We start from the raw sequence: 26,594 nt of genomic DNA, 5'->3' as shown, positions 1-26,594 counted from the left end.
TGCTTTCTTTCTCTCTCTCTCTTTCACTCTCTTTCTCAATTCAATTTCAATTTAAGGGCTTTATTGGCATGGGAAACATATGTTTACATTGCCAAAGCAAGTGAAGTAGATAGTAAACAAAATAGAAATAAACAATAAAAAAATGTAAGTAAACATTACACTCACAAAAGTTCCAAAAGAATAAAGACATTTCAAATGTAATTATGTCTATATGCAGTGTTCTAATGATGTGCAAATAGTTAAAGTACAAAAGTGAAAATAAATAAACATAAATATAGGTTGTATTTACAATGGTGTTTGTTCTTCACTGGTTGCCCTTTGCTTGTGGCAACAGGTCACAAATCTTGCGGCTGTGATGGCACACTGTGGTATTTCACCCAATAGATATGGGAGTTTATCCAAATTTGATTTGTTTTCTAATTCTTTGTGGGTCTGTGTAATCTGAGGGAAATATGTGTCTCTAATATGGTCATACATTTAGCAGGAGGTTAGGAAGTGCAGCTCAGTTTCCACCTCAATTTGTGGGCAGTGTGCACATAGCCTGTCTTCTGTTGAGAGCTAGGTCTGCCTTAGGCGGCCTTTCTCAATAGCAAGGCTATGCTCACGGAGTCTGTACATAGTCAAAGATTTCCTTAATTTTGGGTCAGTCACAGTGGTCAGGTATTCTGCCACTTTGTACTCTGTTTAGGGCGAAATAGCGTTCTAGTTTTTGCTCTGTTTTTTTGTAAATTCTTTCCAATGTGTTAAGTAATTATCTTTTTGTTTTCTCATGATTTGGTTGGGTCTAATTGTGTTGCTGTCCTGGATCTCTCTCTCTCTCTCTCTCTCTCTCTCTCTCTCTCTCTCTCTCTCTCTCTCTCTCTCTCTCTCTCTCTCTCTCGGATAGCCATAATTATGAGTTAGTTAGAATTTAATCTGATATTGATGTAATATTATGGGACAATTAAATTGGTCTTCGTGTCTCATAAGTGCAGGTGTCTGTTGTATTAAGTGCAGGGCAAAGGATGAGCCACTTATTTACCACCATCTAGCCGGCTTCTATGAGCAGCATGTACATTACTGTGGCTCCTCTCTGAGCAGCATGTACATTACTGTGGCTCCTCTCTGAGCAGCATGTACATTACTGTGGCTCCTCTCTGGTCAGCATGTACATTACTGTGGCTCCTCTCTGGTCAGCATGTACATTACTGTGTCTCCTCTCTAAGCAGCATGTACATTACTGTGTCTCCTCTCTGGTCAGCATGTACATTACTGTGTCTCCTCTCTGAGCAGCATGTACATTACTGTGGCTCCTCTCTGAGCAGCATGTACATTACTGTGGCTCCTCTCTGAGCAGCATGTACATTACTGTGTCTCCTCTCTGGTCAGCATGTACATTACTGTGTCTCCTCTCTGGTCAGCATGTACATTACTGTGGCTCCTCTCTGGTCAGCATGTACATTACTGTGGCTCCTCTCTGGTCAGCATGTACATTACTGTGTCTCCTCTCTGGTCAGCATGTACATTACTGTGGCTCCTCTCTGAGCAGCATGTACATTACTGTGGCTCCTCTCTGGTCAGCATGTACATTACTGTGGCTCCTCTCTGAGCAGCATGTACATTACTGTGGCTCCTCTCTGAGCAGCATGTACATTACTGTGGCTCCTCTCTGAGCAGCATGTACATTACTGTGGCTCCTCTCTGAGCAGCATGTACATTACTGTGGCTCCTCTCTGAGCAGCATGTACATTACTGTGGCTCCTCTCTGAGCAGCATGTACATTACTGTGGCTCCTCTCTGAGCAGCATGTACATTACTGTGGCTCCTCTCTGAGCAGCGTGTGCATTACTGCGGCTCCTCTCTGAGCAGCATGTACATTACTGTGGCTCCTCTCTGAGCAGCATGTACATTACTGTGGCTCCTCTCTGAGCAGCATGTACATTACTGTGGCTCCTCTCTGAGCAGCATGTACATTACTGTGGCTCCTCTCTGAGCAGCATGTACATTACTGTGGCTCCTCTCTGAGCAGCATGTACATTGCTGTGGCTCCTCTCTGAGCAGCATGTACATTACTGTGGCTCCTCTCTGAGCAGCATGTACATTGCTGTGGCTCCTCTCTGAGCAGCATGTACATTGCTGTGGCTCCTCTCTGAGCAGCATGTACATTGCTGTGCCTCCTCTCTGAGCAGCATGTACATTACTGTGGCTCCTCTCTGAGCAGCGTGTGCGTTACTGCGGCTCGTCTCCCTGCTGAAAGCGATGACTGGGAGTAATTTAGACCTCATCCAAAGACAGTTTAGACCCTAATCTTCCATAGTCAACACCGCTCACAGGCGGTGATGAAAAATAAAATAAGAGGGGGAATAAGAGAAATAAAAAGCAAGCTTTGATCTACCTGTACTACCTGACATAAAGGTAATCATGAAAGCAATTAAGCTGAATAAATGGAACGGCGTGCGTGGAAACAGTAGCTCATACGTGGCGTGCCCTAGACCAAGCAAGGACATGAGCGTTATGGATAATGTTTTATGAAAATGACCCCTATATTTAAATGGCATTCTGTTATGTAGCGCAGGGAATGGTTAACTACCCTTTTGAGTAAATTAAAAGGCATAAATTGTGTTTAGCGCCGATGCGGGCTTCGCTTCATCCCCCAGGCAGAGCAGGACAGAACAGCCTCCCTTAGAGAGGGGAGGAGGAGGAGAGAAAAAAAGCCTTGGGTTGCTTTTCATAAATTCCCCTGCTCGGATTCTATACCCAAAAAATTATTTGCGGCCAAGGCAGCTCATTGTTATTCCACCAGGATTGATGTTGGTCATTTACTCTCCTGGGGAGTTAAGTGCCCCTGTCATTCCTGAAGAGCGTAATTGGGAGGTTCCACAGGTCAGCGCCGGTGACAGTTTTCTCTTTTGATTAGTGTTAGAGTGATAACAAAACCTACAGGCTGGGTGATAGATGAGCAGGTAGAGGCTCCAGGCAGAGGAGAGGAGGAGACCATCACACCTCCCCTCCTGTCCTGAACCAGGCACACCACCTTCTTTGTTCTCAGCAGCATCTTCAGACAGACAGACAGACAGACAGGGGCCATGGACACGGTGGCCACCCATCTATACCTGCGTTAGTTTCATCCAACTCGTGCCGTGTTGTCTGAGAAGTAGGACGTAATAAATAGCCAAGTGCACTGCCTGAGTAATCAGACAGATTATGGCTGGAAGCCTGATACCTAGGCTGGTGGTTACCACCTAGTCCTCTCAGCTCTTGTTGAGTAGATCTCCCAAAAGCGATTGTGTTGAAGAAATACAGCTTGCTGGCTCAGAGGTGAGAGCCCTCCATATTGCTTGGTGACCCGGACTTTCTCTGACTAGCCTGTCTCAGGTTTCTTATCAGCTCCACACACAGACACCTCTCCCACAGCTGTGAATCAGGGCCACAGTACACTTATCACTCCATCTGTTGGACAGCCTATTGCTTCCAACAGTTTTATTTCCTCTTCTTTCAGGAATAAAGGATAGGCTAAGATTCGCATGTTTGGGTATTAGGTGAGTGGATTGGCCAGAACAGACAAAAGGATGCTCAACAATAGAGAATTTGGTTTGAGGTGCTTATGTGCAAACTGGGGAAGGGAGGTAGTTGAGCAGGTGTATCTAAAGGTTAACAACAGCCTTTAAATACCTTTACAACTAATACATGTTGTCTTTTAAGATCATATGTAGACTTTTAAGTGTCTGTTTGCAAAACACTACCTTTGTCAATCATATTGTATCAATTACAGTTACTTGTGAAAAATAATTAAGTTGCCTCCTTTAGAAACACTAGGTAAATCTCCCTCTCTGTCTTCCTTAACCTCAATGACAAAATTAACTAAACAAGCGCTGTTATACGCAGTGACAATTAGATGGGACAGTGGTCAAATAAACCACCACGTCAAAAGGAAGAAGAAAAAAATTGGATGTGGTCAAGTGGAAATTCCATTAAGGCTTTGAATTAAAATGTGAAGACGTCCCACGTTACTGCCGAGTTGGCCGTTCGGGGCGCTGTAAATCTTGTGAATACCCTGAGGGCCGTGGGGGATACCATTTGAGTGATAATCAGCAGCCAGGGAACTGCTGATGAGGTCCTAATTCCTTTGTAACCTGTCTGCAAACAAACACAGAGACAGAAGGGAGGAGAGGGGGTGGGGACAGGGGACAGGGGACTTGAGGAAGACTGGGAGAGAGAAGAGTCTCGGTTTACTTCTAGTGATGCAGGGGCATGGAGAATACGGACAGTGCTGTTTGATTATTGTGGTCCTAGGAAGAGGCCTAGTTTTATGTTAGGCAAGTAAGGATGGTCTTTCTCATGGATTATTAGACCTTTTATTATAGGCTGTCTAGCTACATTGATAATGCATTACCATTTAGTAGTTGGACTGATCCTTTCCATAGTCAGTCAACCATGCATGCATGTTGAGCTGACCCTGTACTTACAAAGACACCCTCTTTCCATCCACTAGATGAAAGCGCCGGAGGGCAGTGATGACGATGATGATGACTTTGAAGAGGTGCCGGAGAAGGAGGGTTTTGAACCACACATTCCAGACCATCTACGGGAGGAGTACGGTGAGTTTGCTCAGCTGCAGAGCACCAGGGGCAGGTGCATACACAACAGGGTCACAGTCAAACAAACAGCAAGATAATAAAGGGACATCCCAGTAAGCTCTCACCCTCGCCTCAGGATATCACCGCACACACACATCACCAAATACTGATTGGACTGGTTCAGATAAACATGAGGAAGGTGCCAAAGAATGCCTCTAAAAGCTGGTTTGTTTGTAGAGTGATTGTTTAAAGCCCAACGTGTGCAATGTTGGTAAAGGTCATAGGTTAGGCCTCAGAGTGTGTCTGACCTAAGATGAGGCACGTTCCTGGCTGGTTTTAACTTCAGATGTTCAAAAGTACTTCAGCATTGAACTCAATTATCCAAACTGCTCGCTAATGGTAAGTAACATAATTGCTCATTTACCTGTGCAAAATCCCCTTATATGATTTATGACCGTTGTTCTATAAAATGTCTTCCATCGCTGACAGCAAACCGGTTTGTTCCAGTTCTATAACCAGAATATCATTTTCCCAGTCTGTGTGATTACTAATGGTATCAATATTGATATATGGTTGCAAGGCTGTAACAAAACGGGCCATGCACAAAGGTCAGAGGTTGTCTGTAATGCAAGTGGATTATAACACCCTTATCTCCAACTGACACTTTATGTCATAAAAGTTGACAAAGGGGCAATCTGCAACTGCTACATCAATTTGTTTTACTTTCAAGTTAGTGATATACACCCATTGATTCTTGAAGAATATAACTTAGTTCAATTGTCGTATTCCATCAGAACCCAAAATATAAGCTTGTCTTTTTTTTGTAAACAATGCAAACACTGTATAGCCTCAACATGGATGGTCAGTCCTTGCATCCGAAGCTCTGTCTATGGATTTGAGGGGTTACATTTCTCCAGCTCCATCACTCAGCTATTTGCCGCTTTGTTGTTGTTTGAACTGAAGATTTCCCGTTTTATACCAGCTGGCTAAAGAAGATCAAAGTGAATGGTTTCTGGACATCTTGTTTCAATAAACATTATATGCTCAGATTCAGCCTTAAATTCATGTTTTAGGTTCACATTACATTTTCCACCTAATTCCTCGTCATCACATTTTCAAATGAAACTGACCATGAATTAGATTTGTTGTCTGATTAGCCCTAAAACCGTCCTCCGCGTGTGTTGTCCAGTGATTGCATTATTTAATTTAATGTTCTGAAAGTGAATAGGAACCAGCCTACAAAAGTCTCCAGCATGGCCGGGCAGGCTGCTTTGAAGAGTGATCTATGTAGTGATTTGTAGAACCCAAGGAAAATTAACAATGCAATGCTGTTAATGAGCTCCTATTAGCCCAGCGCTGTAATTTACAACATCCACCTGGTCTCAGTCTCTCTGTAGGGGGCTAGACCACAGGGAGCGGGGAGGGAGATGGGAGGGAGAGAGCATCCTCCCTAGTCTCTGTAGGGGGCTAGACCACAGGGACAGACAGGGAGATGGGAGGGAGAGAGCATGCTTCCTAGTCTCTGTAGGGGGCTAGACCACAGGGAGTGGGGAGGGAGAGAGCATCCTCCCTAGCACAGCAAGGCTGAGGTGAACTCTCACACACACACTCATAAGTTTCTTTGTGACTTACATAAGGGATATTTCCTCATTGAATTGGAAGCAGTCCTGCTGTGGGTAAATAATTATGATTTGGTCCCAGAATTAATCTGGCAAAGTAGTATTTTTAGTGGTACTAAATGTGATGTATTTAGTACCCGTGTTTTGACTGGATCTCCATTGATTTTGGCTTAAGGACTTTAACGGCACATTGTAGATGTTTCTCCTGGCTGCTTTAGATGTTTTCTCAGATACCTCAGGGATGTGGTACACATGAAACTAGTCCAATGGAACAAGGCAAAATAAAGATTCAGTTTTAGGACAAAAATAATATTTGCAGCCCTGGTGTAATCAACAGTAAAAACATACAAAATAAAATACTATTTTAGAAAGAAAAAAAAGAAAGTAAAATACAGAGAATAGTTTGGTGAATATGCACTGTGTTTTCTCAATTTCATTTGAATTTATCAGACCAGTCTGTCAAATACGTCAACCCCAAAACGTGACGTTGACCCTCTTACTCTCTCACTCCTCTTTCTCTCTCACACTTTCTCTCACTCCTCTTTCTCTCTCACTCTTCTTTCTCTCTCACTTTCTCTCTCACTACTCTTTCTCTCGCACTCCTCTTTCTCTCTCACTCCTTTCTCTCTCACTCCTCCTTCTCTCACACTTTCTCTCACCCCTCTCTCTCTCTCTCTCACACCTCTTTCTCTCTCACTCCTCTTTCTCTATCCATTCTCTCCACTGCTCTTTTATCTATCCCTTTATCCCAGCAGTCCTGTCAGGACGTTATCTCTTTCTCAAATTTACATTTTAATTACAAGGCCTGCTGAACTCAGGAAAATCAATATAGCCACCATTGGCAGCACAGCGCCATGTCTCCCTGCTGCTAGACCTCTCTATTTGCTATTATTGATTTATCTCTTTAACACCTGCAACTTTATTGCTTCAGACAAATAGCTACCATTTTGGTCAATTTGAACAGAAAAAGAAAGGATTTGGTAGTATTTCACAATTCCTCAGATGGGGTTTTTGCACGGAACGATGCAAAGGGAGAGGCTTACGCCATGCAGAGAATGGGCTCTCTGAGGAGGAAGGAGACGTGCCTCTGACCAACATTACATTCTCTTTTATTCACCTTTTCTCCTTTTTCTCGTTGGGGGGAGGGGGGAATTGTTTAGGTGTATTATTTTCACAAATACATTTGTGTAATTAATAATGTTTATTAATTCCAAAGGATTTTCTAATGTATCTGGTCTGTTACTAGGAGTGGAGATGAAGATGCGGTTAGATGCTTACACACATAGCTGTAAGGTAACTCCCACTTTGTCCTCTGTGAGGTAACAACTGCTTTTTAAACATTTTTAATTTATTTGTTTTAATAAGTTTAAGTTGTCCCAGTGTGGGGCTGGGGCAGGTGCGGCTTAGAGCGGAGCTGTGATCTCTCTTCCAGCTTTAAGCTCAGTCTGACCCTCATAGAGCCCCTCCCTGCCCACCCAGGAGGCTAACGCACCGCGGCAGAGCCACTCCTCCACTCCACTCTGCCCTGGCCTTCACTTCATAACTGGCTTAGCATCACCTACAGCAGGGGTGGGCAACATCTCGAGGCTTCAGGGCCACATGGGGATTTAGAAAATCAACGGAGGGCCACACAGATGTTTTTATGATCAATTTGTTCTTGGAGAGGCTGTGGATGTTGACAATAAAAGCGTGTTTAAAAGGACAGTCGTATGTTTTCCAAGAGGCTAGGGAAATAAATAGCTGTCCCACAAGACTATTTTAGCTGAGCAGTGAGCACACAGCACTAAAGCAGTAGAATGTGTTTGATAAATCCGTACATATAAAAAGTATTTGGAAGTCCTTGACGTAATATGTAATGTATGGACACACTACTCTGCTGGTTATTCCAGGTTTGGAGCCATCCCCATCTACCTATGTGGCCAGTAAGAAGCCAGTCCAGCCTCCAGTGAAGTGTCCTGCACCAGGAACCTCTCACACCTTCTCCAGACCCAGGAAGAGAGCCACGGACGAGGAGCAGGATCCCACCTGTGCAGCCGCCACACTCCGCCTCTTCAAGCAACGCCTCCTACCCCAGGCACCTAGCACCAGGTGACCCCTCCCTGCTTTACTTCATAACTCTTGATGTTTATTGCACTATCCTGTTCTATTTCAACTCCATTGTATCGTTCCACATGAATTGGGATTTGGGACGGCTACTTTGGAAATATGTCTGTCACAACCAAAGAAAAGAACCACAGCCTCAACCACTTGTAAGTGCTGTTTTCCATCTCTCTCTAGCTCTGCAGCAGGAGGTCATGTGGACCCCACAGACCAGGCTAGTGACCCCAGTGAGGAGAGGGACAAAGCTCCAGTCATCCCCTTTGGTCTGGACCTCTACTACTGGGGAGAGGAGCAACCCACTGCAGGCAAAATCATCAAGTACATACAGACTCACAACTTCGTCAATGACTAGCATGTTTTATTGAGAATACATTGAAATGGTTCAACTACTGCACAGAACTTAACTTTTCAAGTTTTCATTGGTGTTGATATGGCCACTAGAGAGCACTGTTGTATGTTCAGAGGCACTGTAAAGCTGTTATTAGAGATAAACAGTGTTATGAGTTATGAAAAGAGACTCTCCCATAATACTTCCAACTAAATTCTCAGCTAATAGCTATAACATTGCTACAGATTGATATTAATAAAGAGCCGGTCAGTGTAAATGGACAGTTCTTCACACCCCTCCCTCTATCCTGGTGTCCAGGAATAGCTCCCAGCACCAGTTCTGGGTTCCCAACGAGGTAGAGGAGGAGGTGGAGAATAAGGAACTGGCTGCCCAGATGAAGTCCAGGTACATCACGTTCGCTGGTCGCTTCCAGCCCGTCAAGCACAGGTGCAAAGCCCCCATGCACAACGGAGCCCTCTGTGAACGCCAGGACCGAGTCAAGGTGAGCGTTTAAGTTTTTGGTGAAAGTATTACAACTGTCATTGTAATTTCTATTTTTGTGTGTGTATATATATATATATATATATATATATATATATATATATATATATACAGTGGGGAGAACAAGTATTTGATACACTGCCGATTTTGCAGGTTTTCCTACTTACAAAGCATGTAGAGGTCTGTAATTTTTTATCATAGGTACACTTCAACTGTGAGAGACGGAATCTAAAACAAAAATCCAGAAAATCACATTGTATGATTTTTAAGTAATTAATTTGCATTTTATTGCATGACATAAGTATTTGATACATCAGAAAAGCAGAACTTAATATTTGGTACAGAAACCTTTTTTTGCAATTACAGAGATCATACGTTTCCTGTAGGTCTTGACCAGGTTTGCACACACTGCAGCAGGGATTTTGGCCCACTCCTCCATACAGACCTTCTCAAGATCCTTCAGGTTTCGGGGCTATCGCTGGGCAATACGGACTTTCAGCTCCCTCCAAAGATTTTCTATTGGGTTCAGGTCTGGAGACTGGCTAGGCCACTCCAGGACCTTGAGATGCTTCTTACGGAGACAATCCTTAGTTGCCCTGGCTTTTTGTTTCCGGTCGTTGTCATGCTGGAAGACCCAGCCACGACCCATCTTCAATGCTCTTACTGAGGGAAGGAGGTTGTTGGCCAAGATCTCGCAATACATGGCCCCATCCATCCTCCCCTCAATAAGGTGCAGTCGTCCTGTCCCTTTTGCAGAAAAGCATCCCCAAAAAATGATGTTTCCACCTCCATGCTTCACGGTTGGGATGGTGTTCTTGGGGTTGTACTCATCCTTCTTCTTCCTCCAAACACGGCGAGTGGAGTTTAGACCAAAAAGCTCTATTTTTGTCTCATCAGACCACATGACCTTCTCCTATTCCTCCTCTGGATCATCCAGATGGTCATTGGCAAACTTCAGACGGGCCTGGACATGCGCTGGCTTGAGCAGGGGGACCTTGTGTGCGCTGCAGGATTTTAATCCATGACGGTGTAGTGTGTTACTAATGGTTTTCTTTGAGACTGTGGTCCCAGCTCTCTTCAGGTCATTGACCAGGTCCTGCCATGTAGTTCTGGGCTGATCCCTCACCTTCCTCATGATCATTGATGCCCCACGAGGTGAGATCTTGCATGGAGCACCAGACCGAGGGTGATTGACCGTCATCTTGAACTTCTTCCATTTTCTAATAATTGCGCCAACAGTTGTTGCCTTCTCACCAAGCTGCTTGCCTATTGTCCTGTAGCCCATCCCAGCCTTGTGCAGGTCTACAATTTTATCCCTGATGTCCTTACACAGCTCTCTGGTCTTGGCCATTGTGGAGAGGTTGGAGTCTGTTTGATTGAGTGTGTGGACAGGTCTCTTTTATACAGGTAACGAGTTCAAACAGGTGCAGTTAATACAGGTAATGAGTGGAGAACAGGAGGGCTTTCTAAAGAAAAACTAACAGTTCTTTGAGAGCCGGAATTCTTACTGGTTGGTAGGTAATCAAATACTTATGTCATGCAATAAAATGCAAATTAATTACTTAAAAATCATACAATGTGATTTTCTGGATTTTTGTTTTAGATTCCATCTCTCACAGTTGAAGTGTACATATGATAAAAATTACAGACCTCTACATGCTTTGTAAGTAGGAAAACCTGCAAAATCGGCAGTGTATCAAATACTTGTTCTCCCCACTGTGTATATATATATATATATATATATATATATATATATATATATATATATATATATATATATATATATATATATATACACATACATACATATACATACAGTCGTGGTCAAAAGCTTTGAGATTGACACAAGTATTGGTCTTCACAAAGTAGAGATATTTTTATCAGATGTTACTATGGTATACTGAAGTATAATTACAAGCATTCCATAAGTGTCAAAGGCTTTTATTGACAATTACATTAAGTTTATGCAAAGAGTCAATATTTGCAGTGTTGACCCTTCTTTTTCAAGACCTCTGCAATCCGCCCTGGCATGCTGTCAATTAACTTCTGGGCCACATCCTGACTGACGGCAGCCCATTCTTGCATAATCAATGCTTTGAGTTTGTCAGAATTTGTGGGTTTTTGTTTGTCCACCTGCCTCTTGAGGATCGACCACAAGTTCTCAATGGGATTAAGGTCTGGGGAGTTTCCTGGCCATGGACCCAAAATTTCGATGTTTTGTTCCCCGAGCCACTTAGTTATCACTTTTGCCTTATGGTAAGGTACTCCATCATGCTGGAAAAGGCATTGGTCGTCACCAAACTGTTCTTGGATGGTTGGGAGAAGTTGCTCTCGGAGGATGTGTTGGTACCATTCTTTATTCATGGCTGTGTTCTTAGGCAAAATTGTGAGTGAGTCCACTCCCTTGGCTGAGAAGCAACCCCACACATGAATGGTCTCAGGATGCTTTACTGTTGGCATGACACAGGACTGATGGTAGCGCTCACCTTGTCTTCTCCGGACAAGGTGTTTTCCGGATGCCCCAAACAATCGGAAAGGGGATTCATCAGAGAAAATGACTTTACCCCAGTCCTCAGCAATCCAATCCCTGTACCTTTTGCAGAATATCAGTCTGTCCCTGATGTTTTTCCTGGAGAGAAGTGGCTTCTTTGCTGCCCTTCTTGACACCAGGCCATCCTCCAAAAGTCTTCGTCTCACTGTGCGTACAGATGCACTCACACCTGCTTGTGCCATTCCTGAGCAAGCTCTGCACTGGTGGTGCCCCGATCCCGCATCTGAATCAACTTTAGGAGACGGTCCTGGCACTTGCTGGACTTTCTTGGGCGCCCTGACTCCTTCTTCACAACAATTGAACCTCTCTCCTTGAAGTTCTTGATGATCCGAAAAATGGTTGATTTAGGTGCAATCTTACTAGCAGCAATATCCTTGCCTGTGAAGCCCTTTTTGTGCAAAGCAATGATGACGGCACGTGTTTCCTTGCAGGTAACCATGGTTAACAGAGGAAGAACAATGATTTCAAGCACCACCCTCCTTTTCAAATCAAATTTTATTGGCCACATGCGCCGAATACAACAGGTGCAGACATTACAGTGAAATGCTTACTTACAGCCCTTAACCAACAGTGCATTTATTTTTAATTAAAAAAAGTAAAATAAATCCACAACAAAAAAGTGTTGAGAAAAAAAGAGCAGAAGTACCAGGCGGTGATGCAACCAGTCAGGATGCTCTCGATGGTGCAGCTGTATAATTTTTTGAGGATCTGAGGACCCATGCCAAATCTTTTCAGTCTCCTGAGGGGGAATAGGCTTTGTCGTGCCCTCTTCACGACTGTCTTGGTGTGTTTGGACCATGATAGTTTGTTGGTGATGTGGACACCAAGGAACTTGAAGCTCTCAACCTGTTCCACTACAGCCCCGTCAATGAGAATGGGGACGTGCTCAGTCCTCTTTTTTTTCCTGTAGTCCACAATCATCTCCTTTGTCTTGGTCAGGTTGAGGGAGAGGTTGTTATCCTGGCACCACACGGCCAGGTCTCTGACCTCCTCCCTATAGGCTGTCTCATCGTTGTCGGTGATCAGGCCTACCACTGTTGTGTCGTCGGCAAACTTAATGATGGTGTTGGAGTCGTGCCTGGCCATGCAGTCATGGGTGAACAGGGAGTACAGGAGGGGACTGAGCACGCACCGCTGAGGGGCCCCTGTGTTGAGGATCAGTGTGGCAGATGTGTTGTTACCAACCCTTACCACCTGGGGGCGGCCCGTCAGGAAGTCCAGGATCCAGTTGCAGAGGGAGGTGTTTAGTCCCAGGATCCTTAGCTTAGTGATGAGCTTTGAGGGCACTATGGTGTTGAATGCTGAGCTGTAGTCAATGAATAGCATTCTCACGTAGGTGTTCCTCTTGTCCAGGTGGGAAAGGGCAGTGTGGAGTGCAATAGAGATTGCATCATCTGTGGATCTGTTGGGGCGGTATGCAAAGTGGAGTGGGTCTAGAGTTTCTGGGATAATGGTGTTGATGTGAGCCATGACCAGCCTTTCAAAGCACGTCAGTGCTACGGGTCGGTAGTCATTTAGGCAGGTTATCTTAGTGTCCTTGGGCACGGGGACTATGGTGGTCTGCTTGAAACATGTTGGTATTACAGACTCAGTCAGGGACATGTTGAAAATGTCAGTGAAGACACTTGCCAGTTGGTCAGCACATGCTCGGAGTACACGTCCTGGTAATCCGTCTGGCTCTGCGGCCTTGTGAATGTTGACCTGCTTAAAAGTCTTACTCACATCGGCTACGGAGAGCGTGATCACATAGTCATCTGGAACAGCTGGTGCTCTCATGCATGCTTCAGTGTTGCTTGCCTCGAAGCGAGCATAGAAGTGGTTTAGCTCGTCTGAAAGTCTTGTGTCACTGGGCAGTTCGCGGCTGTGCTTCCCTTTGTAGTCTGTAATAGTTTTCAAGCCCTGCCACATCCGACGAGCGTCAGAGCCGGTGTAGTACGATTCAATCTTAGTCCTGTATTGACTTTTAAAGCTTCCAGTCTGTTATTCTAACTCAATCAGCATGACAGAGTGATCTCCAGCCTTGTCCTCGTCAACACTCTCACCTGTGTTAACAAGAGAATCACTGACATGATGGCAGCTGGTCCTTTTGTGGCAGGGCTGAAATGCAGTGGAATTTTTGGGGGGGGATTAAGTTCATTTTCATGGCAAACAGGGACTTTGCAATTAATTGCAATTCATCTGATCACTCTTCATGACATTCTGGAGTATATGCAAATTTCCATCATCAAAACTGAGGCAGCAGACTTTGTGAAAATTAGTATTTGTGTCATTCTCAAAACTTTTGACCACGATTGTATATATAAATTATATTCTTTTTTTTTGTATATATTCTACAAATAATAATTTTACACATACAGGTAAGTGAAGCTTTGCAGTTAGGCAGAATTAGAGTGAAAGTGACGTGTAGAGGATCGTTGTTGTTGATGTGGCCAGGAATGTTGTCTGATTCCCATAGTGTCCTTTCCATGGGCTGATCATCCCACGAGACGAGCTGGGAAAACCCACCAACCCAGAGGACGCTGTGCGGCTGGAGAAAGAGGAGTGGAAACGCAGAGAGAACCAGCCTGGTGAGGGACATAGGATGGGTCCTATTAGATACTTCAATTCCAAAAAACTACAACTGAAAAAACCCTTTGTATAATTCTCTAGCTCACAGCGGTCAGTAAGATGGCACTAAGCAATATGCAAAAAAATCTGATGGTGTTGATAGGTTCCCTTTCATAAAGGTCTTACTAATATCTGCCCTGTGCAGTAGCAGCTCTCTCTGGTCTAGTCTGTGGTAAAGAAGGAGAGATAATGGAAGCACTTCCTGCGTCTGACTCCTCCCTCAGAACTCTCCATCACTCCCAGTCCCAGCCTCCCTCAGAACTGTCCATCACTCCCATCCCATCACACATTGACAGGAGTAAGACGGCACCAGAGTCAGGGAGCCAGGGGGACCACAGCACGGGGATGAGGAGAAGATGAATTGATGGAATCACAGTCATCATCAATACCCCTGATAATGTGCTGTGCTGCTGTGTCTGGCTCTGGGCTCTCTCTTTCTCTCTCCTGGAGGCTGCACTAAAAGCCAATTAAGGGTGTGTTGGCTGCTGCCAGCGGGGCGTCGGATGTGCTTTCTCTGCCTGCAGTCACTTGTTAACAAACAGGTATCGGGGCCAGCTGACTCGGGCGGCCGCTGGCCACTGGCTTGTGAAATAGCATCTTTTGTAACTAACTACGCTATTGATCCCCCACTCCGTCAGCCCTGTAGACCCATCCAGACACTGCCACACAGTATGTCTTTGGCTCTATGGCCACAGTGGCTCAGCTCAGTACAGCAGCAAGCCGGCCCGTCAGGCCACCCACCAGCCCACCCGCTCTATAAGGACCTGCAGAGGTCCATCAATCCTCTCTGCCTGCCTGGTCACTCCACTCACTCTCATAGGGGACTATTGATTTTTCCTCTTAACGCCCTCATAGTTTCTTAGTGTGGCTCCACACGCTCATAGGTTGTTTTGGATTCTATATGAAGTAACTGATGTCAGGGTCTCTGACTGTTGTCAGGCAGTAACAGAGATAGACCCTGGCTTGTAGACATTGCAGCACTTTTATCTTTCGATGCCAATTCTATCCTTAATATTAACTCCATTGTCTAACCATTCCATACTCTCAAAATAGGTTTGGCCAGGCTATGATAGATGATCAAGTTAACGCTGTTACAATTGCATGTTGAAGATGTCTGAGAGAAACAGTTACGGTTCATGATCAGTCTTTGCACATTAAGGTATAAGTAGATTTTAATTAGAGTTCCCAATTATAGTCATGACAATTAGTTAATTTGCCATGTGGCTCACGATGGCTCACACTGAATTTAGCAATATAGTTAGCCAGAATATTTGATTAATGATACTCCAGGCTTGTATTGAGGAGTTATTTCAACACAGTTATTATAGCAGCTATTTCCCCACTCTAAAACCACTAGGTTATCCCCTTGAAATTACATTTACATCAGCGAAGTCGTTCAAAAAGCACAGTCTCAAACAGTGTATGTTTTTTGTGTGATTACGGTAGCGTAAGCGCAGGGTACCTCAACCGTCTGTAGGTCCAGGCCAGGGCTACTCCCGAGGCTCTGTCTGTGTGGAGTGTCAGTCCAGGCTCCCAACTGCCTGTGTGGTGGTGTGTGTGTGTGCGTATGGAGTGTCTGTGGTGGGTGGACGACCACAGCTGGAGTGGATGCGAGGCTGTTGACAGAGAAAAGGCCCCTGCTGCAGGGGCTTCAGACAGCTTAACTTAATAAGGGTTCTCCTTCTCCCATCCTGGGGATGGGAATGAAAGCACACAAAAGGCAGGACTTAACCACAGAGGGATCACAGGGCTCATGTAATAGGGGGCTTTCACCATCCCTTCCCAGGGGAGACGAACACCCCCCCCCCCACCACACAATTAATTTGTAACTAAAATTGGTGCCCCTTTTTTACAGGCTCTCACATGTCGCTCTCAGGGGTGATTGAGGTGAGCCCTAACGCGGGGGGGCAAAATACCAAACATTTTTTCAATTATTTTCTCGTTTGTTGTCGTTATGAGGCTGAGTTGATGGTGCAGTTAACCTATTCCATCAAGGTCAGACGTAGCTTTGGAGTGGACCATCACAGCCATGATTAATCCCTCAAACCATCACCATCCTCCTGTAGGACCTTGGAACACATAGTGTCTGTTTGGGCCCTGGGCTGGCAGCATGTCTCTGACGCAGCCTCTTAGAGCCTCATCAGGTCTTCAACACTGTGTTGTCTGTAGGAGGCATTTTAACATTGACCTTTATTTAAAACCAGAATCCAGTATTTCTATTTGGTTGTCTTTTCAATGTGTCCTGTATTTCAATGTTTGGACATGCTCGTCTTCCGGTCCATCCAAGTGTTGCAGTAAATGGATGTTCATGTAATGTTTAGGTCTGAGTGTCTACCGCCTGCAGACTACACACCATGTTTAGGTCTGGTAATGCTCCTTTCTTTGATTGTTTAGACTGGCGGGACCCTGAGTTGATGAGGGACATAGAGCTTGCCACTGGGGAGGACCTGGGGTCCTCCAAAACCTTTGGGAAGGGCAAGAAATGCAAGGGGAAGGGCAAGAAGAAGAAGTACCCCAACCTCAGTGATCTGAAGAAGAGTGTCAACACTTCACGCTCCAGACTAGAGAGGAAGGTTTTCAACCCGTAAGTACTGCAACAAGTGTCTGTCTCGTGTCTTTAACACAGATCAAGTAGTACCCCACATCACAAGTCATCCCCAACACAATGGATGCATGACCTTACACTCACTAGACGGTGGGTGTTTAATAGATGTCATGATAGATGTATTATTTAAAAATATGTACTGTAACCTTGTTGCACTTGGCTTCATCGTCCCATGCGTAACTCTTTACTTGTTCATGTACTGTATAGTTTCAAATTCCCATGTGCATTTGAGAGGATTAATGATTATTCAAAACTCACCTTAACACTTACTGTAGGATAACTGGTGTTCATGATAGGACGTATCCATTATTAAACACCAGTCATTCTAAACCTTTCCTACTTTCTTTTTCAGGAGCTCCATGAGGCGAGTGACAGATGTCATGAATAAAATGGACAAATTGAAACACGCAAAGTTTGCAAACCAATTTAATTATGCACTGAATTAACAGGAAGTTGAGGAGGCCAGTGGATTTTGTGGCAGAAATATAATCCTCATCTACATGTACTGGTAGAAATGACTATGGAAATGTCTACTACATTCACACGCACATCTCATTTCCATGTAACAAGATAATGTTGAATTACCTCACATTTATGCTTTCTATTTTGTAAAAAAACAAAACATGTTTTGATATGTTTTTATGAAATAATTTGTCAAATCATGTTATTTGTTGATTTATGTGTAACATAAGGGAAAATGCAGTGGCAATCTTTGTCACCAGTTAGCTATTTACACTTAATGTAGTCTACCCTTGTAATTTTCAATGGCAGAACTCTCAGAACTCTTTTTACAGCTTTTTGCACTGTAACTATTTTTCCAATATCTCTTTTCTAATTATCACAACCATTGAGTGCTTAATGTATCAATGCTATTATGTGGAAGTGGTAACCGAAATTGAAACCGTTGTGGATGACAGGCAGCTTTTAACCAATGTTGCTCTTGACTCCCATACAGTCCTGTGTCTGAGTTGAAAGCACTGTAGGGGCTTATAGAAACTTCTATAGGTTGCCAATAGCTGCTCTGCATCAGCCCTCTCTGGAGTGATAGAGAAAGACAGCCTATTCACCTCACATAATATCTTATATATTTGCTTATAATATTTTTTCTCTGATATGTAGTAGTAGTATGTTGATGATAGTGAATGTTCTTGTGTTGGATTAGTGAATGTTGATTGCAAGGAGGGATATCTTCAGGCTCTGTTGTTGGGCTATTTTGGTTCAGGCAGGCAGCAATTGGGCAGGTGGGAGACATTAAAAAGTGAATGTTGAGCTTTGATTGGTCAGGGTACTGTCTACTAGTCATTGGGAGCACATTAAGCTGATTGGTTGCACATAAGCTATGGTTCTTTAATATTGAAACCGTATTTTACAAACCCGGGATAAAGGTTTACCTCATTCAGTCCACTGTGCCAGCTGCTGAAGTATTATTTGATGAGCCCCAACTTGAGCCTTTTTTTTCTATTTGGGCTTGTCACAGCGAATTTGCTTGCATTATTGTTTACATAACATCTGAAAATCTACTTTATAAAAATGTTAAAAATAAGAATCCCCTTCTAGCTCCCTACATCACTGGAAAGTTACCCAGGGATTCAACATGCGGCTGGAATGTCATATTTTTAATGACCGAGCGAGTGTCTGCTTGAGTCATGCATTTCAAAACAAGAATTTCCTGGTAAAATAATCATAATAATAACCTACAAATTCATAGATATTGTTTTACTCTTTTAGATGTTTTGTTTAGCTTATGCCTACGTTCACTAGTAGGTATATCTATGCTAATTGTCATGTTATTATTACATAAAATAACTGATATCAATATCCTGTCGTTAATATTATTTAACATAATAATTACACTATTGCCTATGAGACCATTCAAACGAAAGTAAGAATTTTTTTGGCACAAATGTCGCGCAGTGCGGAGTCCACTGCAATGGGAAATCCAAATTAATTTAATGATTTGACTGCAAAACGTGTCGAATATAATATTTACATAACCTTTTTTGTCCAACATAATGCTCCAAGACTCGGACTTGATGAAAACAGCTGGCAGAACAAATAAATACCCTCCATTTGGCTATGCTACTTTCTGCAACGGTCGGGTATGTGCGGCCCAATTTCAATGCACCCCATGCACTAAATAATGCCGCCATCTTTACATTTGTTTTAGACTATCTACAAAGGCTATATCAGGCTACGTCGTATCATGCTTTTACGTTTGGCCATACCTGCATGTGAAATTCTAGAATGATTCCAGGAGCATGTTCCATCATTGCTGGCATGTGCCATTTCATCACCATTTTGGAGAATCGGTTAGGGACAGACCACAGACTATTCCTATCCGAAGCGAAGTAGTAATCAGGTCTAAAATAATATAAATAAATGCTGTATCCTCACAAATTCAATAAAACTATACTTTCAAATATTGTAGAATAGACTTATAACTTGCATCGATCGCGCAAAACTTGCACAATTGACTGGATAGTTTTTGCACTTTTAAAGTAGCCCTAGGCCTATTCAAATGCACCTCCTTATCACAGACGGCAAAAACATTTGAAAAAGTTGCTGAAACACAATGTATTTTGTTAGGCATCTAATAATTAACTCCTTCAAATATTCCATAGCCTACATTATGTTTTACGCACAAGCACATTAGGCTATCGGGAATTTGGCATACAGTTCTTCCACAATGAAACATGGTTTCTCTTATTAGTTTTAAAGTCAAAACCCCTCTTAGAAAGGGCATGTCTGAGAAGACAGTCTGCAGCCTATAATGTTGTGAAACAAGTTGGCGTTTAAATTACCAATGATTGTTTTTCCTCATCAATAATCGATTCAGGGAGCCGTTGTCAAATGTCTTATTAATAATTCCCCAAATCAGTAAATCCAAGAAGATACATGCTGAATACAATTGTAGACCTAAACACCATAGGCATATGCAACGGGTGCAATAGCCAATAACATACTATTTTGGGGTAAGTTAATTCAATTAATAAAAGTTAGGCTATAGAAATGAGCCATGACGGATCCAGCAATAGGCATATGGGCTATGTATTTTTCAAAATCTCCTATATTTTTTCCGCGCAAGAGTGTTATAGTTTTAAAGTTATGTTTTTTTTGTTGGAAGAAAATACAACATATGGCCTAATAACATCGGGTGGCAAAAAAATAATAACTGGAGTTAACCATTTAATTAAAGAAGGGTGAAAATACGCTATCTTCAGTTCCAAAATGTCCTTTAATTTGGTGTAAAGGAAACAATAATAATTTGACTGATAAGAAAGAAGATATTATTTATTTAATATTCATATTAAAGTAGCTTATTCGTTAGTAAATGATAACCTATTGTTTTATTGTTTTACTTTGTCTTAGACTATAAAAGACGAATCCAGATGAAATGAGCATTCATTAGAGACAAATATTCTCAGGTAGATTAACTAATAATATTAATAACTATAGGCCTATATAATAAATTACTAGGGAAAACAATCATATTTAACTTTCACAGTTTAGTTACACAGTAATTACAATATGTCCAGATGTAAATGAACGATATTGATATGCGTCATGTAGGCCTATTTTTTTCAACTCTAATATTTATTAACTGCATTCGAAATTAGAAGCTAGACATATATTTGTCAACATCTGTATGTACATTTTGACCCCGAGTATTCACATTCTATCAAAATGAAAACAAAAGTCAAATACAACAAAATCTTATTTCCTTGGTAAAGGTAGATTTTCTTCGAGCACTTGTCCTTGACGAAACAACATGAAATGTTCTGAGTTCTTCACATATACAGCAAGTGCATTTTAGAAGTCTTTAGTTAAGGGCATGTCTTTAGTTCTCTAATACCATACGTGTAATATGGTTATTAAATTCATACCTCATTGGAGTCAATTATTTTGATAATATCGGTGCATTTTAGACGCCTCCGAAAACATGATGTTTGGGCGCAAAAACCTATACGTATCTCCATATCTTTACAGGTGGGAAGTGTAAAACGCAGGTGCTCCGTAAGTCTGAGATCCTAACATGAAAGGTGACAGTACCGCATGACTTGGCAGAAAGGGTAATTGGGTGGTGCAGACTAGCCCGCCTGGTCCGTGACCTGGGTAGCCCGTGTGCATTGACAGATGGCTCATGGGAGGAGACTGGCTGAGTGGACTCAGGCTCCCTAGTCCATTGCCGTTCTGGCCCCCGCCTGTCGGGGCGCTGGTGTCTGCGCCAGGGTTTTGTTTCTTCCACTTGGTCCGTCGGTTCTGGAACCAGATTTTGACTTGGGTTTCAGTCAAACTGAGTGACAGTGCCAAATTGAGCCTCTCACACACGGAGAGGTATCGGGTGGACTTGAATTTGTTCTCCAGTGCAACAAGTTGTTCGTAAGTGAATGCTGTCCTTGCCCTTCGGGGCTTACCCGACTTTGAATCGGAGCCAGAGCGCTTTCTCTTCGGCTTTCCTTGATTACTTTGTCCATTCGACCCTGACTGTTGAGTTTGCTGTTCGCCAGGACTTCTTGGGCTCTTGCTCGCCTGGTCGTCGTCATCATGGTGTCCAAGTTCCCCCTCTGCGTTTCCAGTTAGGGCGCTGCTGCTCTCCTCACTACACACGTCATCCTGCATCTCGCTGTCAGAGTGGGAGCCTCTTTTGAAATCATTCTCGCATTCGTCGGATCTGTAGGCACACATGAACCCCTCCTCTGCAAAGAAAAAAATACATGCCATTGAGTCATAAAAAAAAAAATCACATTAAGTCCAAGTCATTTAGACTGACAATATTCAATAACTTTACAAAGACTATATTGACTAGCCTAATTAACATAAGATTTGCTCAAGAAAATATGAAGTGATGAAAAATAATGCCAGCTAATGGATAACCTTTAACCTCCATAAATCACTTTTTAGGAAGGTGAGGATAAAGGTTGTTTTATCTCCACGCTGTGTATTTATGTAACCGAGCCTAATCCTGTATCAATAGCGTAAGGATGTATTACTGTTGGCCTAAATAATACGCTGCGTAAAATTTGGAAAGGACACAAACATCGTAATTCATGTTATCAATTGTATGTTAAGCTAACAATGAAATAGTGAAAACAGCTTTTGATATGGTCTACTTTCAGACACCTTTAAGAAAAATACTTGAGGAGGGCTAATCATTTTGGAAAATATTTAATATAATTTTGTAGCCCATATACGCTAAATATTCTAACATTGAATACATTTTCAAAATCCATTTACGTTATTGTGGAGTGGGTAACAGGTGCGCTACCTCGCTTTATTAGCTGGGTGCTCTGCCATATGTAAGCTATACAAATAGAGTCGCACTCTCTCTCTATATATATAAACTCCCAGTAATTTATTGGGTAAAAATATGTGACATTGACTTCAAATGAAATCCCAAATTCAAGAACATTGGGAAAAGGCAGAATAACATTTTTGTAGGCTAATGCGTTTCGGCAGTTATGCCTTCATCAGAGCATCAAGAGATGTGCCAAAGCAATTGTTTTTATGCAGGTGCCTATGGGATTTTTAGCCTACAAATGCCCACGCCTGTGTGAGGGCGGGGTTTGCATAGTGGTATTCAAAACATTACTCAACAAACAATTGTTACAATATATAGGCCTATACAAATACAAATATACAAATGCACAGATCAGCAGAATAAACTCGACAAAGAGCTTTTAAGTATCATGATGACATGTAGGAAATGTGAGATATGGTGGCTCAATTCGTTACTTCCTACAGCGCAATAAAGCCTGCAAAAATAGATGCTTTGGGGTCTGAAAAATAGACATCTGGATATAACGATTTTGATCGAATTCAGGAAAATATAGCCTACATGAGCGTGCATTCCAATGACAGCGCAGCCATATAGTCTACAAGTATGGCTGAATAAGAAATGATCGTTTAGACCTCGAGGATGCATGGTATTTAATCTATCAAGTCATTTACATTAGGCCTAAATTATTCAATAAGGTTTGTCAAACCTTTAAGGTTTGTTTGGTTCGATTTTAAGAGATGCAAGTTAAATAAATAAAGTCTCAATTATTTTCAGGAGTACCCCACAACATTCAAGTGCAGGCCACTTTTACGCACAAGCACCATCTTATGACAACAAAACAGTGCAATATGAACATAAAATAAAACTAATATTTGCATTAGCCTACTTACTTTTGAATTATTTAATCAATACTCATACATATCATGGGATTCATTTTCCCGTCAAGGCCTGCGCATCTTCAGCATTCTTTGTTGACACAATTTTGTCAATTTACTAAAGCCTGTTCATGTGATCGTCTACGGTTGGCTTTTGAAAAGGGTTTTAATGTTTATATTGGCAGCATAAACAATATCTCACTAATCCACATCATGTCTTCATGTTCAACTATTTTTATATAATATTAAGAACAATGTTTTTTTTTGTCTGTTGGTTTGTTAAGTTTGTCTATTTTTTAACCAGGTAGTCCATAACTAATCACTCTCCTTTGACTAGGTTAGGTTATATTTAAATGCATAGCCATTAAAGTGGTTACGGAGATCAGTGTAGGCGTATCTAATTAATGAAATAATTGTTCCCTTTATTTCGTTGAAAAAATGACAGTGGGGGTGATGTGTTTATCTTATAGCAGCAGAGACAATCTTAATCGAGTGTCTTTTTTCTGGGATCAATATCTACCCTAATAAGTATAATAGGTTTTAATCGTGTAATTATCCGAATTTTGACCCTATAATTTAGTTGTTGAAGGAGTCAGGCAAGCTGCCTGAAAGAGATATACTCAATTCGATAATAGGATATCGACCTAGCCGCGTTCTGCATGCCACTCTGGGGCGATTTTCGCCATTATCCTGCTGCATCTTTAACCTCGCAAAGCACCTTTAATTAAACGTAATCGAAGGGTTTTAATTGTTTTTTCTTTAGATATTACAAGCATTTTTTTCTCTGGGGTAGCCTAAGGGACTGGGTGCATGGATGGAATATTACATATCCTGTAACCTAACCTCAGATATTATCATATTTATTTCTGAGTCAAAACTTATTTGAGCGGAAAAAAACGTTCCAGAATATAGAATACAAAGTTAGATGTGAAAAATACAAACTTTGGGACTCCTGGATCTAAAACAATTTGCCGGTCCCTCTAGCTTCTAAGACATAGGCTAGTGCTAGTCTATAAGGCAAACACTCATCAAGTTCTCTGTCTCGTTATGATCGACACAAATAGGCTTGACATGGTTTTTACAAGAATGTCACATATGTCAGTAGGCTAATTGAGCAACTTCCTAAGACATCTATGTAGCCAACAAGAACCAAATGTAGTCTACCTTAGATGTCTATTTCAAATCTGATTTTTCAGAGATATGCATAGGCCTACAGCATAACAACAACACTGTTAGAAAACAAAATATACAAAAAACGAAAGATAAAAAAAAAAACTTACTTAGTCCTGTAGATTTTTTACATGTGTCATAGTCGTCTGCATAAGACTTCTGCTCTACATCATGATTCGAGTCATCACCTCCACGGTTCTCTGTCCCGAAGGCGAATTCGCTGCCTGTTCGGTTAGGATTAGGCTTTTTGCTCGTAAACTTATTTGGGTCCAAAATGTCCAAAACCGAAAATGAAGTGGTCCGGTGAAGCATTGGCATTGCTACTGGAGCCGGTTCTTGAAGTGGAGAGTTGTTTCGACTGTCCGCTTGCAGTATGTCTCTACCCCCGGGGCAGGAAAACACCGACAGTGCGTTGGCAGCGAGCCGCTTCTCGCCGTGATTGTCCATGCTTTCCGGAGCCGCCACGACGATCACAGCTGTTTGGGCAGTCACACCGGACGCCGGCGGAGCAGCGACTGAGACGTCTCCCACCTGAACCTTTTCCCTGTTCATGATTTCCCTATCAGAGCTTTAGCACCAAGACAGTCAACTTAAGATTCTCTTACAACCGAAGAAGACATAATAGCCCATGCAATTTGAGAAAAGTAGGCTATAATGTCTGGAGCACTATTCCTGCACAGCTTGCGTTGCCAGACCCCCTCTACGGCTGCACTGCTCTGGTCTTTGTTACACACGGCTGACAACCAGGAGGTGATGGTTCACTGTTGGATGTTGGTCTCCCTTGCTCAACTCCTTTTTAGGGTTTGAACCATCCCCTCAGGACCCTCCAACGTTTATGTCATCCACGCACACCTCGCTCTCCCTCCCACCCTCGTTTAGTCGTCGCCAAAATTTAGACACAAGCTACGCCTTATTTATGCATTCATATTCAACTGTGGGTTGTAATTGGCTACAAATGAATCCCATGCCTCTAATAGCCTATTATCTCCGTCTTCGCGCGTGAGGGGTAATAGTGGAGCACATAGAGTGAGGGATGATACGGTTCCTGATGTACTCTATTTCAACTGAACTCCTAAACTGCATGGAAAGGCTCTAAATATGAATATTTTTACTTTCTCCTCGCCTATATTGGCCACTTTGAGGTTGTGACATTGATTGTTTTATTTCCAAGATCATAAGGCCATGATCTAACTTTTCCTCAGTATTCAGTGATCAAATGCAAGTTAAGGTTTTCAATGTAAAATCGGTAAAAAAAATATCAAAGTCTAGGGAAGGCTATTATTATTATTATTATTATTATTAGGCTTATTGTTATTAGGGGATTATTGTTAGATGAGAAAGTTCAGATGAGAAAGATTCGTTATCTTTAATGCAAATTAAAGTGCACTTTCCAAAACTCAATTATGCATTGAATAAACTCAGTAATAGCCCTTTCAGTGAAATATTGATTTCTAATCTGAGATGCCATTATTATGCCAGAACAATAATAGGCCTAGACCAAATAATTGGATTTTGATTTAAAACACTATGTGTTTATTCTTATCTTGAACTTAATATTCCATTTACTTTCATTTAATGCACTCCTTAAAACAGTAGCCTATATTATGACAGACTTTATTTTAAAGAGAAAAAAACAAAAGAAGTGTGCCAAGGCTAACAAAATTGGATTTCCCTCGTCTGGGGGCTGATGACACATACAAGGTCAGTTTCTTTGCAATTACCGCGGGCAATGATCCTTTGGAAAGTAGAAATTAAAAGTTGTGGAAAATAATGGGTAAAACAATCAGCTGTAATTTTGGTAGGGATGAACATGATTATCCTATCAAAAGGGCAAGCCCAGGGGAGCTGGCTGGGACCCAGCCCTGCCCTCCACTCCGCTGCTATGGAGACTGACTGCTGCTGCTGCAGACTCCAGAGCAGGGTATGACGGCCAAGCTGTAATTGAACAGCTATTAGATGTTCTTTCATCTGATCTATGCTGTGTCCTAATAGTGGTTTGAATAGACTTTCTTTGACGTTTCATTATGTTTTCGAAGTTTATATGGCAAAATATGCTCACAATTGCCGTATATAGGACTATATTGGATAAATATAGGAGAAGTGATAGCCTACAGTTATTGTATAAAAAATAAATACAAAAAGTCTGACGATAGGCCTGTTTAGCCTAAACACGCAGCATACAAAAAAACGTTTCTCCCTGATATCTCTTTGAACAGATTTTCTAATAATGAGGTTGATGATAACAAAATAATAAACAACGATAGCTTAATAATGATTAAGCAGAATCATCCTCATCATCATATAGACCTATTTGACAGCTCTTATTCCCTGTTTCATCTAAACTGCTGCCGCCACAATGCTGTCACCTCGAGTTAGCCCAGATTATTTTCGCCAGTGGCACACC

At 42.2% G+C, this 26,594-nt stretch overlaps 2 protein-coding genes across 4 annotated transcripts in view; one reads left to right on the top strand and one right to left on the bottom strand.

The window, feature by feature from the left end:
- uvssa (UV-stimulated scaffold protein A) overlaps window positions 1–18,143 on the top strand; it is a 30,965-nt gene extending 12,822 nt beyond the window's left edge. For all 3 annotated transcript variants that reach the window (XM_084146514.1, XM_084146513.1, XM_084146512.1), the window contains 7 exons: window positions 4,472–4,577; window positions 8,065–8,263; window positions 8,453–8,593; window positions 8,922–9,105; window positions 14,111–14,222; window positions 16,657–16,846; window positions 17,220–18,143. In XM_084146514.1, coding sequence (XP_084002640.1) covers window positions 4,472–4,577; window positions 8,065–8,263; window positions 8,453–8,593; window positions 8,922–9,105; window positions 14,111–14,222; window positions 16,657–16,846; window positions 17,220–17,313 — 1,026 coding nt within the window. In that variant the 3' untranslated portion in view covers window positions 17,314–18,143. The remainder of the gene's footprint in view (window positions 1–4,471; window positions 4,578–8,064; window positions 8,264–8,452; window positions 8,594–8,921; window positions 9,106–14,110; window positions 14,223–16,656; window positions 16,847–17,219) is intronic.
- Window positions 18,144–20,848: 2,705 nt separating this feature from the next.
- Window positions 20,849–24,742, bottom strand: nkx1.2lb (NK1 transcription factor related 2-like,b; the record flags this gene model as incomplete). The annotated part of the gene is made up of 2 exons (XM_084146629.1): window positions 20,849–21,564; window positions 24,301–24,742. 2 exons carry the CDS (start codon window positions 24,740–24,742, stop codon window positions 20,849–20,851), a joined length of 1,158 nt encoding a protein of 385 aa, XP_084002755.1.
- Window positions 24,743–26,594: the final 1,852 nt, after the last annotated feature.

The sequence above is a fragment of the Coregonus lavaretus genome (assembly GCF_964263955.1).
Source record: "Coregonus lavaretus genome assembly, chromosome: 29".
NCBI classification, from domain to species: Eukaryota; Metazoa; Chordata; class Actinopteri; order Salmoniformes; family Salmonidae; genus Coregonus; species Coregonus lavaretus.
The sequence above is the reverse complement of the archived record's forward strand: the minus strand, read 5'-3'. Positions and strand labels throughout refer to the sequence as shown.